A 13,092-nucleotide genomic window follows, 5' to 3' on the forward strand; every position below is an offset into this window, starting at 1 on the left:
GCGTTACAGAGGCGAAAGTAAGACCCGGTGGAAACCGAGCAGAAACACAGGCGGGCTACCCTACCTCCTTACACCCGCTCGCCTTGCATTTCAGGGAGCGCGATATGGTAAGGGCTCAGAGCTGGCGGCTGACAATTGCACTCAGTTAGGTCTGCCTACTCTGTGCAGCTTTCCAGACAGCCTACCTGTTTCAAGTAGGTTGCATTCTCTTTTTGGACGTAATTTCATGGCGTTGTTTTACGATGTTGTTAGACGGCGATGACTCTCTTTCTCTCTTCATTTCTGTCTTACCTTATAGGTGGCTAACTCGTTCTTTACCACATCCCCTGAAACTGAACCAAGCTGTGAATCGCCGCAGGGGAGACGCCAAGAAGGATAATTGTATTGCGTTGGGGACTCACTATGCCCTCGTCTAGACCAGGGGCAACTCCGGAATACTGGATAGATGACTCGAAGAGGGAGACGCTGGCAGACTACTATGAGCTGGAGTCCGAATTGGGACGGTGAGTGCTGTTAACACCGTTCTGTGTAGTGAGTATCAGTTGCCTTACAAGCACCGTTGAAATGTATCGCATTGCTTCCACCGGTCGGGCAGGGCGTTTGTAGCAGCCCATTCTCACAGAATAATATTGGTTCTTATCGAGCATGTTTTGTAATGTATTGCTTTATATTGTGCCTCAACGCTGCTTTCAAGCCACAGCGCGCACGCACGCACGCGCGCGCGCACACACACACACAAACACACACACACACACACACTGACACGCAATCAACGTACATAATAATGCAATACAAATGAAGATAATTGACCTTTTTTGCATAATTGCATGCACAAACATATACATATACACTTATTATTGTTTGTCCAATTGGTTTGCATTAAGAAGGGTATACCCCCCCCCCCCATACACGTACACACACACACACACACACACACACACACACACACACTTTTACAGACATACAGTACATGATATAGAGATGACTTCTGCATTAGCACAATGTAATGTGGGCCTTTGCACTTGTGTGTCTAAAATCTAACACGGAGGACATGTTCCTACTTTCTCTGTCACACTGCATTGTATTTATCGCCAGTACCAGCTGCCAAGACTGGCAACTCATCTCAATCTGACCTCCCATACTTACTGTCAGAGTCACAGTCCAAGATGAAGTATCTTGTCTTGACTTCCAGTCATCGGTGAATCACTCTGACTAATGGTGGCAGTGTTTATGGTCCCGCCCATCAGTTGTCTCTAGGCAGTGGCTCAGTGTGACTTGACCAAGACTTTCAGACGTTTTCTATGGCAACAGTGCACTCAAAGTGCTCAATTTTTTTTTTGTCAGCATCCATATAATATCAATATAGGTTGGTAGAGTTGATATGGTTGGAGCAAATGTCAACCTCAAACATGTATTATTATTTGTATCACACTTCAAGTGTGTGTCTTAAAATTACTTTACTTGGACATGTTTTTTTAGGGAGGTCTTTCGCATAAATGTTTTACTGTGTTCAGAAGCCTTTCTTCTATGAAAGGAAGGACAGGAGTTCAACTGCCTTCTGAGGTCTGTGTTCCCATATTTTAAAGGTGCAGTAGGTAGGATTTAGGGGGGTCTATCAGCATAAATGGAATGTAGTATCCACACATTTTGTAATTTAATATAATTGATAAATCAATACATTTGTATTAGTTCATAATCACCTGCAACTACGAATCGTGTTTTCATTAGCTTAGAGAAGCTAAGGGAGCTTATTAAGCCTACTGATCTAACAAAATGTGTTGGCTTTGTTTGATGAGTTTAGCTAGAACATGGTCATGGGAATAGCCACCAGCACAAGTAACCTTACACCCCATGTCAATGTTGAAAAAAAAATACTGTCATTCTAGGATTGTAATTTTAATTAATGCGCCAAAACTAGAATTTATCTTTCTTATTTGGACCCAAAACACAACATTTACCAACATCAGCCCACACCTGAAAATGATTGCCAATAAACGTGTTAAATACAAAAGCTTTGGAGCTCATGTCAGCTAACAATTAACATAGCCAAACTTCAATAAAATATCTAAATATCCATCTAAAGCAATCTCATTACATGACATTTTATGGCTACTTTTACTAATGGCTACTCATAGATGATAACATCAAGTAGCTGCTGGCACAGAATGGACACCATACATTCTTCTTCATGTTTGGAAAGGGAGGGGTGGGGGAGGGGTATTCAGTTGGTTACAGTCTGCAACCTCACCATTTAGATGTAGATGCCACTAAATCCTACACATTGCACCTTTAATATTGAGCAGTGGGCACACACTTACCTTCTATGCTCTTTATCATATGTGCATCATGAGGCCCTTTAAGTGTTTGATTGGAGATTGTTTGTGAAAATGCATTTGGACAGCCTACACTAGATCATCCCAGGAGGCTTTGACCATTGTATCCATGATACCCAGAATGGAAGTGCTTGCTCAATGAGAATGCCACATCCTCTCTGGTCATATCCGTGCTGGTGTCTTATGTTTCCTTATTATAAATGCTTTTCTCTGATTGCAGGGACACCGAGACAACAACAGTGTGTTGGTTGATGTGCTTTTGTAACGCTGCATTTCTGGGGACTAAGTGGGTGCTATAAAACTGTGGCTTTTGTGGGGTTTTGTTTGTTTTGATGTAATTGAACAGGCAGATATGCACATAGAGTCCCAATAAGTCGTGTTCTTGGCACAGTGAATCCATCCAGTGAGAATGCTGATGGAGAGTTTATCTTCCTCTTGTCTGTATCCTCACTGTTTTTTTCTATGCGCTCCAAGGCTAAGCAGATTCAAGGTTAGCTAGCCACCCTAGTCAGTTAGCGAAAACACGCAGAAGGGGGTGCATCCCAAATACTGTGCAAAGCTTGCAATATTTGTAAGCCCCCTTTTTTTAATCCCAGGCAACTCTCCAACAATGAATCACTTCTTTTGACCTTTCAGTCACAATATGCTGATGTTTCATCTCCATCAAGAGATATAGATTTTCCACTTAAGACAATGGTGTGTTCATCTGTCAAAGTAATACTAGTAATGAATAGGAAGGCCGCGGTTGGTGGTTGCTTGAATGCAGCCCTATGGGCGGTGCACCCGAGTTGTGTACTCTTCAGACTGGCCTGATGAATTGCCTCCTGCGTCTACTGTTGCAGCCCTTGCTGGAGCCGTTCCAGCTCCTAAACCCCCTGTAGGCTTGGTTACTGCATCCTGAGTGGGTGGAAAGGGCCATCAATCGATCCGCTCCTGACAGAGGTTGTGAATTTATCGCTGAGGCCCCCTCTTTTTTTCCCTCACTCTCTCCCCAAAAAATTATGACCCCTGCATCTCACACTTCTATAACTTACACCTGAGCTTGTCACAGAGGCTTCTCTCTCGCTCACTCCCTCACTCCCTCCCAGGTCGACTTTTAAGTCTAGACAAGGTGAAATCCGGGTCTGTTAGATACCTACAGGTACGATTTTGATTCATATTTGGCAAGGAGACAGTAGCAGGAGGTTAGTTATCGTCTAAGCCTTGACTAGTCCTCAAGTCTGAGGAAGACTTGTTTGCTAGTGATGTGCAATACACACAATTGTGAGTAATAGTGAATGTTGAGAGGATGCCATAATTGAGAGAGCATTTCCTGTCTATGCATTTACCTGAAAGAAAAATTACTTGAGATGTGCCTTAGTCTCAGCTACAGCTCCTCTGACAAACAAAGTGTTCAAACCAGCCATATGATGTTCTTTGGGATGAACAGTTGTGCAAACTCTTAAATATGGGCCAGAAAATGAAAATGAAACAGTGCATATAGATTTCCTGAGGATTCAGTGAACAATAGAGTTCTTAGACAAACAGCTTTGTTAGTTTTGAGTCTTTAATATCAGCCGAATTTGAGCTGTCATCTGTTTTTATTTAGAGAAAAGACCTAAATGTAAAAGTTGTAGTTAAAATTATAATCCTTGGTCTCCGGACAAGTTTCTGAGCACTTCTAAGAGCAGAGACAGGCCAAGCTCTTGGGTCCTGAAGTCTGAATGCATAATGAAGATGATGCTGAGCTCCTCTCTCCCTCTCTGTTTATTTCCATCTTTCTCTTTATCCCTCTCACTCTGTTCATATCTCTCTCTCTCTCTCTCTCTCTCTCTCTCTCTCCCTCCATCTCTCTTGTCTTGTCTCACCATCTCTTTCTCTCTCTCCCCTCTGCTCTGCTGTGATTATGTAATACTGGGCATGTAGGAGACTGAACCAGGAGCAGCTTGTGTAATGCACAAATGCCTGCGTCCTCTCTTTCTTCTCTCCTTTCGCCTCAAGTGCTGACTGCCAAGGCTGTGGCCTTACCGTTGTGTTCAACTAACAACCCTCACTTTGAGTACAGCTGAAGCAGGCTTCATTATGACATCACATTCAGCACAACTCTCATCGCCGTAAGTGTGATATGAATAACCACGGCAACGAAATTTAGTTTCAGTGTACATATGCTGCCATATGTCTTTGCTTTCTCACACCTACCTTCACATAGGTGCTTGGAAGCATCGCTCTTTAATAGTCTGAGCTTACAGGGGGGAAAACACTCAAAGAAATATCAATTCCCTGGTTATTCAGCAGTGAGGTCAACTGTCAAAAAAGTAAGAGGATTTCCTGTTTTGGTTATGCAACACAGATAAATCAGGTCATTTATGATCGAATAGTGCTGAAACCATAAGCTGGCTTTCAATTATCAGGATGGATATTTTAGGGGCTAAGCAGGAGGTTTTTGTCTAGAACTTGGGCATTTATTATTCTAGATAGTTCATATTGGTCTAATGGTCATATTCATATTGGTCTCATAACTCCTACCCATTATGAGAAATATATATATATTTTTAATTATTATACATTTTAAATGTACTTTAGGTTTTTGTTTTACTTACCTATTCTGACAGTTTGGTTAGTTGGTTTTTGCTTAAAAACCTCTTCTCTACGGTACATTTGTCCAATTGATTTTTTTCCCCCCCGACCACTCACTGCCTGCTTGTTACATTGGCACCATCTTTATCAACAGGGATCTAATTGACTCCGCTGTAAGACATCACCTTAAAGACTCCGCTGGCTTATCATCTCTTTATCTGCATTGCTGTAATCATAGATCAGTTAGATCACCGTGATGATCATTCAGCTGAGGTTATGTGGGATTTGTAGTTCATTGACATCTCGGAGTGGGTGTTACCCCCTCATTTTGTGCTGCTGTCATGTCAATGGCTACTGGTTAGGTAATTTGTCTGAGTGTGAAGTCTTACTGAAAGTAATTACTGTAATCCCTTTATTCCCTGATCAGTGGTTTGAAATCAATCTGGTTGCTTAGTGCAAGATCACATAAAATGTGTCCACTTGAAAACATACAGTATAAGCCGTTGTGGAGATGGAGTTTAATTGCAATTTTAATAGACCCGCTCCATCTCTGTGATTACTTCTATGCATTGCATCCTGTATTCTGCTTCCTGTATTTGACAGGGTCTAGCCTACAGTTTGAGAGTTGTAACAGGATGTGGTTGTACTGAGGTTTTACTCCTGCTGTGACTCACAATGAACACAGACAGCGAGAGTTCTCTACCCACAAAACAAATTCAAATGACAGGTGTTAGTTGGATGTTAGTTGGATGTTCAAAACATGACAGCTAAACAGCCAGAATATAAAACTCTGTGTTGTTTTGGGGAATTTCTGAACATCCACTGTAGACAATCTCACAAAGGTCAAAAACAAATCCCACTAGCAGTCCAAAGGGAGTACAGTCATTCCCTTTAATGTAACACCTTCCTCTTATATTCATACACAACATGGATTCTAGCCAGACGTTCAGACATCACGGTTGTCTTGTGCATCCACACATGTTCTGAAGAGATCTAGGTGGGGTGTCTAGGTCCAACAAGAAGCCTGTCTTTAATATCCACACACTCCATTATTGCATCATCCACAGACACAGAGACGCGTGTGCGTCTCTAGACCAACTCATGTGATATATAGACATGATGCGGTGTGGTATGCTCGGAAGACTTTTGAAGCCTCGTTGGTGATAAAACGTGATAAAGATGTATTTCGAACTAAAATAATGAATAAAAAATACTAGAATATCGCTCAATCTATTTATCAAACAAGAAATCAATACATGGCTACTCAAGCCATTTAGCTAATTTTTTCAACCATTTGAGGTTTAAGAGGCTAAATAAATCATTCTTTTTTAGGAGGCTGATGTGCAATCTCCATCACTGTTTTGCTCGAAGAGTGTTTGGCCTATTTACTGCAGAGGCTTTTTTCTACCCACAAGCTTTCAACAGCGGGGTCAGTTTGCAGTGGTTGTCCCTCGTATGCTGGTAATGTTGTTAGCATGATGAATTTCGATTGGCTTTTGGTCATTAGTGGCGGGAACTGTTGCTCACGAGCAAAGACAGTGGTCTGGTCTGCTGCTTGATGGCTTTCCATCAGTCCTGTTAAATCATTACTAGAAGAGAAGGGCTCCTCTTCTCCTATTTCTCCTGTTCTCTTCCTGTCCTCTCCTAATTCCCTCTCATGTCCCCTGTCCTTGGGGCCTGTTTTGCCCTCTCCTCCACTTCTCTCTCTCTATCTGAAGGCTCTGACTTTCTCCCTGGCCTTTTTATGGCAGCCTGTAGTTCCCTTCCCTCTGCCTCTCATCTCAGATGTTCTTCCCGTTCTCCTCTCCGGCTTTCTTCTGAATCCTGTCTTCTCATTCTACTGTCCCTTGTCCTCTCCCCCCTCCCCCCTCTCTCTCTCCTTCTCTTGTCTCCCCCTTTCCAACACAGAGCTTCATCTCCCTGTGTGTGTTTGTCTGTGTGTGTGTGTGAGTGTGTGCATTTGTGTTTGAGATTGTATTTGTATGTGTGTGTGTGTGTGCGGGTTCTGTCTCTGGATCTTTGCACGGCAAGTCTCAGAGCGACTGTAGGCAACATAAAAAGCCCCGGCGGTCTCTGAAACAAGGCCCATCTAGAATAATCAGCTGGGTGTAATCACTTCATAATGAAACGGCACAAATCCTTCTCTAGCCTCCACTGTTTCACTTCAATGGGGGACAAAGCCATGCGAGTGAACTAGTGAAATGAAAATTCTAACTTTAAACCCATAGTTGATGGTGAAAGATGGGAGAGGGGGGTCGAGCATGAATGGTGGAATCATGATTCTGAGCCAGCAGGAGAGCTTCTTATTGATTTCCCCTCTGACTTTTATTTTCATATTTTCACGATGGGACCTCACTCAGAGGAGAAAATATTTCTTGGTATCTTTTGAGCGGCTGACGTTAGTTGAAATGAATATTTTCTCACTCTTACGCTGATGCGCTGACGCACACATCCTTCTGTCACATTAATAGAAGGCAGTGGTAATTTTTGGTGATATTTTTTTGGGCTCTGCTGTGCTGTGTTCTGTTGTGTTGTTGTCTGGCTAGCAAGCCATCAGTTTGTCTGATGTTGAGACATCCTTCTCTGGGGAGCCCTGTTCCTCTGAGATGGAACATGGCCATTACGTTTGTTCTCATACATCAGAGAAAGAGCAGAAATCCCCTATTAATCTAGATCCTTCTGCACAGCATGGCATTAAGATTTAATGACCTAATGAAATGAGGCATTGTAAGATTTACTGGGATCGGCTTAAGAATCAGAGAGATGGTGAGAGTGAAGGAGAGAGAGGGGCGGGGGGGAGGCAGGGTAGAGTGTTGCCACATCAAATTGACTTTTCTTGGTCCTGGTCCATTTCCTGCTGTTAATATGGGGGGGGGGGGGGGGGGGGGTCTGTCTGGTTGTCTTTTATTTAATTTTTGTATCACTCTCTCTCTTGCTGGACACAGTAATTATTGAAATTGGATGAGAGACACAGAAAGAGGTGTGCTGTGTAATGCAATAATACCAACTGTATTGCAACCCCATGCAAAAAAAAAGAGAGGGATAAGGAAGGTGAAGCAAGCAAGTGTTGGATAGAATGATGAAATGAAGATACAGAGAGAGAGAGGGGGAGATGGATACAGAGAGCGATACAAGGAGAAAGAGAGGGGGAGAGAGATGAGAGAGAGAGGGGCGAGAGGGAGAGGGAGAGAGAGAGGAGAGAGAGGGAGAGAGAAAGAGAGAGAGGGGGAGAGGGATGAGAGAGGAGAGAGATGAGAGAGAGTGAGAGAGAGCAGAGAGAGAGGAGAGAGAAGGAGAGAGAGTGAGAGAGAGCAGAGAGAGAGGAGAGAGAAGGAGAGAGAGAGAGAGAGAGTGGTGGTCTGGTTCCGTACTGCTGAGAATCTCCCTGCTTGGCCGTCCTAAGGGAGCCCAGATGCTTGTCTCTGAGCACAGGGATCCTCCCCCTCCCAGCCCTCTTGATTGCATTAGCCAAGCTGTCCAACCCCATTCTCCTTCATTTGCACATTTGGATGGAGATATGCTAACCCACCCCCGATATCAACAGCACCCTTTCCCCCTAAATAAACCTCCCCACCTAAGTGTGACATTACAATTCTACACTCTCCTTCAAACCCCACTCTTTTCTTATGCCTTCAAAGCTATTCCTAATATACCATTATCTGACTATGAATCACAACTGATTTGCACCTATCATCGCTGGCACCCGTTGTGCCCACTCAAGCTGTGGGCAGTGGACATGCTCACACAGTGTGCCAGGGCTCTTCGGCTGGACTTTAAAGAGATTGGAGGGACTGGGACTGCCTGTAAGGTGTCTGTAGGCCGGGGGCTGTAATTAAGTGAGAAAATCTCAGCTAATTAACATGGACCGCCTGGCCTAGGTGAATGAGCCAGTGGCCTACTTTCATTTATACTTCCTGCCGAAGTCAGTAGAAATGCGCCTCTTTTTTTCCCCCAAGCCTTATTCGTTCGCCCTTCATCCACGCTTTTCGTGGGGTAAATTCTTTCATTGAGCTTGACATTCACTGTAATTAAGCTTTATATTTTCAAAATCGTTCCTTGGGGGAATGTGCCCATAGCCATGACTCACAAGATTGTGGTTCTGAGGAAAAAATAGTACTCATTGCATGGTTATTGGTGTTACATTTGTCAGCCTTCATACACAGATCATCTGGGCCGTGTCTAACATCGCTGTAATGTGGTGCGATCGCTCCTCGCCTCGGTGGAGCGTGGCAGCAACGTGAACCCAGACGCTGGCGGCTGCCACTGAGGAGTTTTTTTTTTTCTTTCGTTTTTTTGACGGCTGTGTTTGAGTCTTGGGTGTTTTGTGTGGTTCCCTTTCCGAACAGGGGAGCGACATCGGTGGTGTACAGATGCCGACAGAAAGGAACTCAGAAGCCCTACGCCCTCAAACTGTTGAAGAAGACAGTAAGTGGCCCCAGGGTGAGAGAGAGAGAGAGAGAGAGAGAGAGAGAGAGAGAGAGAGAGAGAGAGAGAGAGAGAGAGAGAGAGAGAGAGAGAGAGAGAGAGAGAGACTCTTGTCTTTTTCTCAGAATTGTGACAACAGTGGCTTGATGTTCAAATGACTGAGGAGACTCTCTCCTTCTCTCTTTCTCTCTCTGTCTTATTCTGTGTTTATTTTTGATAACTGATCAGTGTTTAGTTTTCCACTTGGCTTTGGTGAAGCATGTTCCTACCTTGTCAAATGTCAGTGTGAAGTGTGCCGCGAAGCGTACCAATCTCCGTATTATTATTATCTCAGTAAACAAGAGGAGTCGATCGTCTTTGATTCACAGCTCTTTCTCTTTTCTCCGTCATGCAGGTGGACAAGAAGATTGTACGGACAGAGATTGGCGTTCTACTGCGACTATCTCACCCAAACATTGTAAGGGTTTTCAAGGACGTTGCAAGAAAAAGCTTGTTAGTCTTTCGCTGTGTCACCCATCAAACCAAATCAAAGGCCATTTTCTGTAACTATTTCCTACTCCTGTGAATGTCATAGAGCTTTGATTGCTTTTGAGTTTTTTTTCTCTCCTCCTCGCAGATCAAGCTGAAAGAGATCTTTGAGACCCCAGCAGAGATTAGTTTGGTTCTTGAACTTGTTACCGGTGGGGAGCTGTTCGACAGGTTTGTTTACGCCTCACCTTACAATGGAGATGTGACACATCCACACAAACGACACACAAACACACATCCACACAAACGACACACAAACACACATCCACACACAAACACACACACACACACACACACACACACACACACACACACACACAAACACACACACACACACACACACACACACACACACACACACACACACACACACACACACACTGAAACACACTGAGTCTTGTGTAGAGTAGACATTTCACGACATACACATTAAATGGCACTGAGCTTTCAACTGCTACAGTAGCCAAAGTTTAACATTTACAAACTGTCATAAGGTGTGTTTGTAATATGTTTATAAGCAACATGTAATCCAAACATACATACATACATACATACATACTGTACATACATACTGTTCATACATACTGTACATACATACATACATACATATCCTCCAGAGATGGGCATGATAAGATGTGCTATTACATGCTATGGATTTTCAACATAAGACAAGGCTACATGATGCAAACACAAACGCAAACTCATATGAGAGAGGCTGTTATCAGCTTTGACTGGAGGATCACGAAACGAGTCCATGACAGAAAGCTGTGTTATTATCGGAATGAATCTGTGCTCAGTGGGTACCCTTTTATATGACTCATTTAAGCTGAGTGCGGCTGCTGCCTAACCCCCCCCCCCCCTTCATATGTTGTCTCCCATCCCACACTATTAGCAGTAAGTGATGAAGTGTTAATTAGAAAGTGAATTTCAGTTTGCATACTTCAAGGTGGCTCCTTAGCTGTCATGTGTAATGTTTTATGTGTGTGTGTGTGTTCGTAACCGTTTGTGTGTGTGTGTGTGTGTGTGTGTGTGTGTGTGTTTGATCCACAGGGTGGTGGAAAAGGGTTACTATAGTGAACGTGATGCAGCGGACGCAGTCAAGCAGGTCTTGGAGGCCGTAGCGGTGAGCCTCTTCAGCTCACACCCCATTGATCCCATTGGTCCTGTGACTAGGTGATATCTCAGATATCTCATTGGTCCTGTGACTAGGTGATATCTCAGATATCTCATTGGTCCTGTGACTAGGTGATATCTCATTGGTCCTGTGACTAGGTGATATCTCAGATATCTCATTGGTCCTGTGACTAGGTGATATCTCATTGGTCCTGTGACTAGGTGATATCTCAGATATCTCATTGGTCCTGTGACGAGGTGATATCTCAGATATCTCATTGGTCCTGTGACGAGGTGATATCTCAGATATCTCATTGGTCCTGTGACTAGGTGATATCTCAGATATCTCATTGGTCCTGTGACTAGGTGATATCTCAGATATCTCATTGGTCCTGTGACTAGGTGACACAGGTTCTTACGTTCACTGATGTCTGTAAATAGCACCATTTTGAATTCAGTGTAAAGAGCATGTTAGACTACCTCTGTTTTTTTTCTTCTACGTCAAACTAAAACATTGGTCATAAATGGCCATTTGCCTGGGCCTCGCTTCTCCCCCTCTGCTCTCCCAAACTCTCTCTCTCTCTCTATGTTCCCTCTTTCTCTCTCTCCCTTTTCTGTGTCTCTCCTCTTTCCTTCTCTACATTTTTGTCCTGTGTTTCTCTCACATGTTCACCCACACACACACAAATCTCATCCTCGCCATGTCTGGAGAACGTAGACCAGTGGAAAACTCCCTTTCTTGCCACTTTCTTCCTTCCTTCACATCTCCCATCCCCTTGTCATCAACCGAAAAGCAGACACTCTCAGTGTCATGTAAACAAGTAAACTCATGAGAAGAGAATAGTGACAGTTAGGGGGGGGAATTCCCCCTCATTGGCCTATATTACGTTTTGAATCAGAGAGGTAACTCTTCATACAGTGAGTAGCCTATACCTTTACTTGCTTGTCTTCCTTTGAAACAAGGGGCCCCCCTGGCTTTGCAAAGATTCTGTTGCCAAGGAGATGAGATATTAAGACGAAGGGGAAGAAGAAGAAGAGGTTCTCATGCATGGAGCCATGCTTGGAGTTGGCGGTCCTTAGTGATGTAACATGTTTCTTTTCCCACCGGGGTCGAAAGACAAACAAGAAGGGAAAAAAAGAGACAGGGAAAGACAGGCTTTGAAAAACATCATATTTTTTTCTTGTTGAGTCAGATGTGTTTTTTTCCCCCTCTTTCTTTTGCTAAGCGTGTGGCACTTTTTCTTTGTGTCTGAGTGGCCGTCGCTCAGCACGATTCAGAGCTCCGTGCCTCCCTTCGTCCCTGAACAGATGAGGCGGGCTCTGCCCCGTACCACCAGAGCTCCTTTCAGTCAGCCTCAGCATGGCAGGAGCCCCTTTGGGTGTCGAGCATCCATCCATCTCGCCGGCTTGGCTGCGGCACGGCCCGGCTCGGTGAACACTCCCAGGGTTTCGGGACGTTCCTTTGATGTCTGAGTCACTGCCGGCATGCAGAGAATTCCGTGGCGAGTGTTGTGATATTTGACTTCAAAGTGATTTTTTCCCCTCTCTCTTTCTTTCCCTCGCTCATTCTGTGGAGAGTGTGTCGCCGTTGTTTAGCAAAGAATCTGAATGTCATTCAGGAGACGTAATGGCATGAAAGGATCACTTGCAGATTATAAATATTTTAAAGAATCGGTAAAACAGGTTATTGAAGTTCATTCTATGCTAATTCTGTTTCTGCCTCTTTATAGTGAATTTGTGTGAGTAGTCTGCAGGTGATTGAGCATAACCTATTTGTCAGTGTAGATTTCAAGAATTTGACAGTGGCAGCCCTCCTACATTTGTCTGAGACAGAAAAAGAGTAAGGGAGAGGAGAGTTTGGGAAAGAGGGAGAAAGAGAGAATGAGAGAGTAAAAAAGAAAAATAGGAGACACCTTAAGTGTGTCAGCTCCGTCGGGCTTTCCACAGGAACAGAGAGTCCCCCTGGAGGCCGGTTGAGCAAGCCAACACTCAGGGCCCTCACAGTAATTGGTGAGGAGAGAATTATGCCAGGAGCGGGACTCATTTAAACACACACGCACAGCCGGTCGGCCACTGCCGCCACCACCGCAGGCGTGTGTGTGCTGACCCACAGCCCCCTGAGAGCCACGCAGACCAG

At 44.1% G+C, this 13,092-nt stretch overlaps 1 protein-coding gene across 1 annotated transcript in view; it reads left to right on the forward strand.

The window, feature by feature from the left end:
- Positions 1 to 402: 402 nt before the first annotated feature.
- camk4 (calcium/calmodulin-dependent protein kinase IV) overlaps positions 403 to 13,092 on the forward strand; it is a gene marked incomplete at both ends in the record, with an annotated part of 19,454 nt that continues 6,764 nt past the window's right edge. Inside the window, 5 exons of the mRNA XM_080847998.1 lie at positions 403 to 503; positions 9,236 to 9,314; positions 9,709 to 9,771; positions 9,931 to 10,013; positions 10,893 to 10,965. Coding sequence (XP_080704124.1) covers positions 403 to 503; positions 9,236 to 9,314; positions 9,709 to 9,771; positions 9,931 to 10,013; positions 10,893 to 10,965 — 399 coding nt within the window. The remainder of the gene's footprint in view (positions 504 to 9,235; positions 9,315 to 9,708; positions 9,772 to 9,930; positions 10,014 to 10,892; positions 10,966 to 13,092) is intronic.

The sequence above is a fragment of the Sprattus sprattus genome, assembly GCF_963457725.1.
Source record: "Sprattus sprattus genome assembly, chromosome: 11".
NCBI classification, from domain to species: domain Eukaryota; kingdom Metazoa; phylum Chordata; class Actinopteri; order Clupeiformes; family Clupeidae; genus Sprattus; species Sprattus sprattus.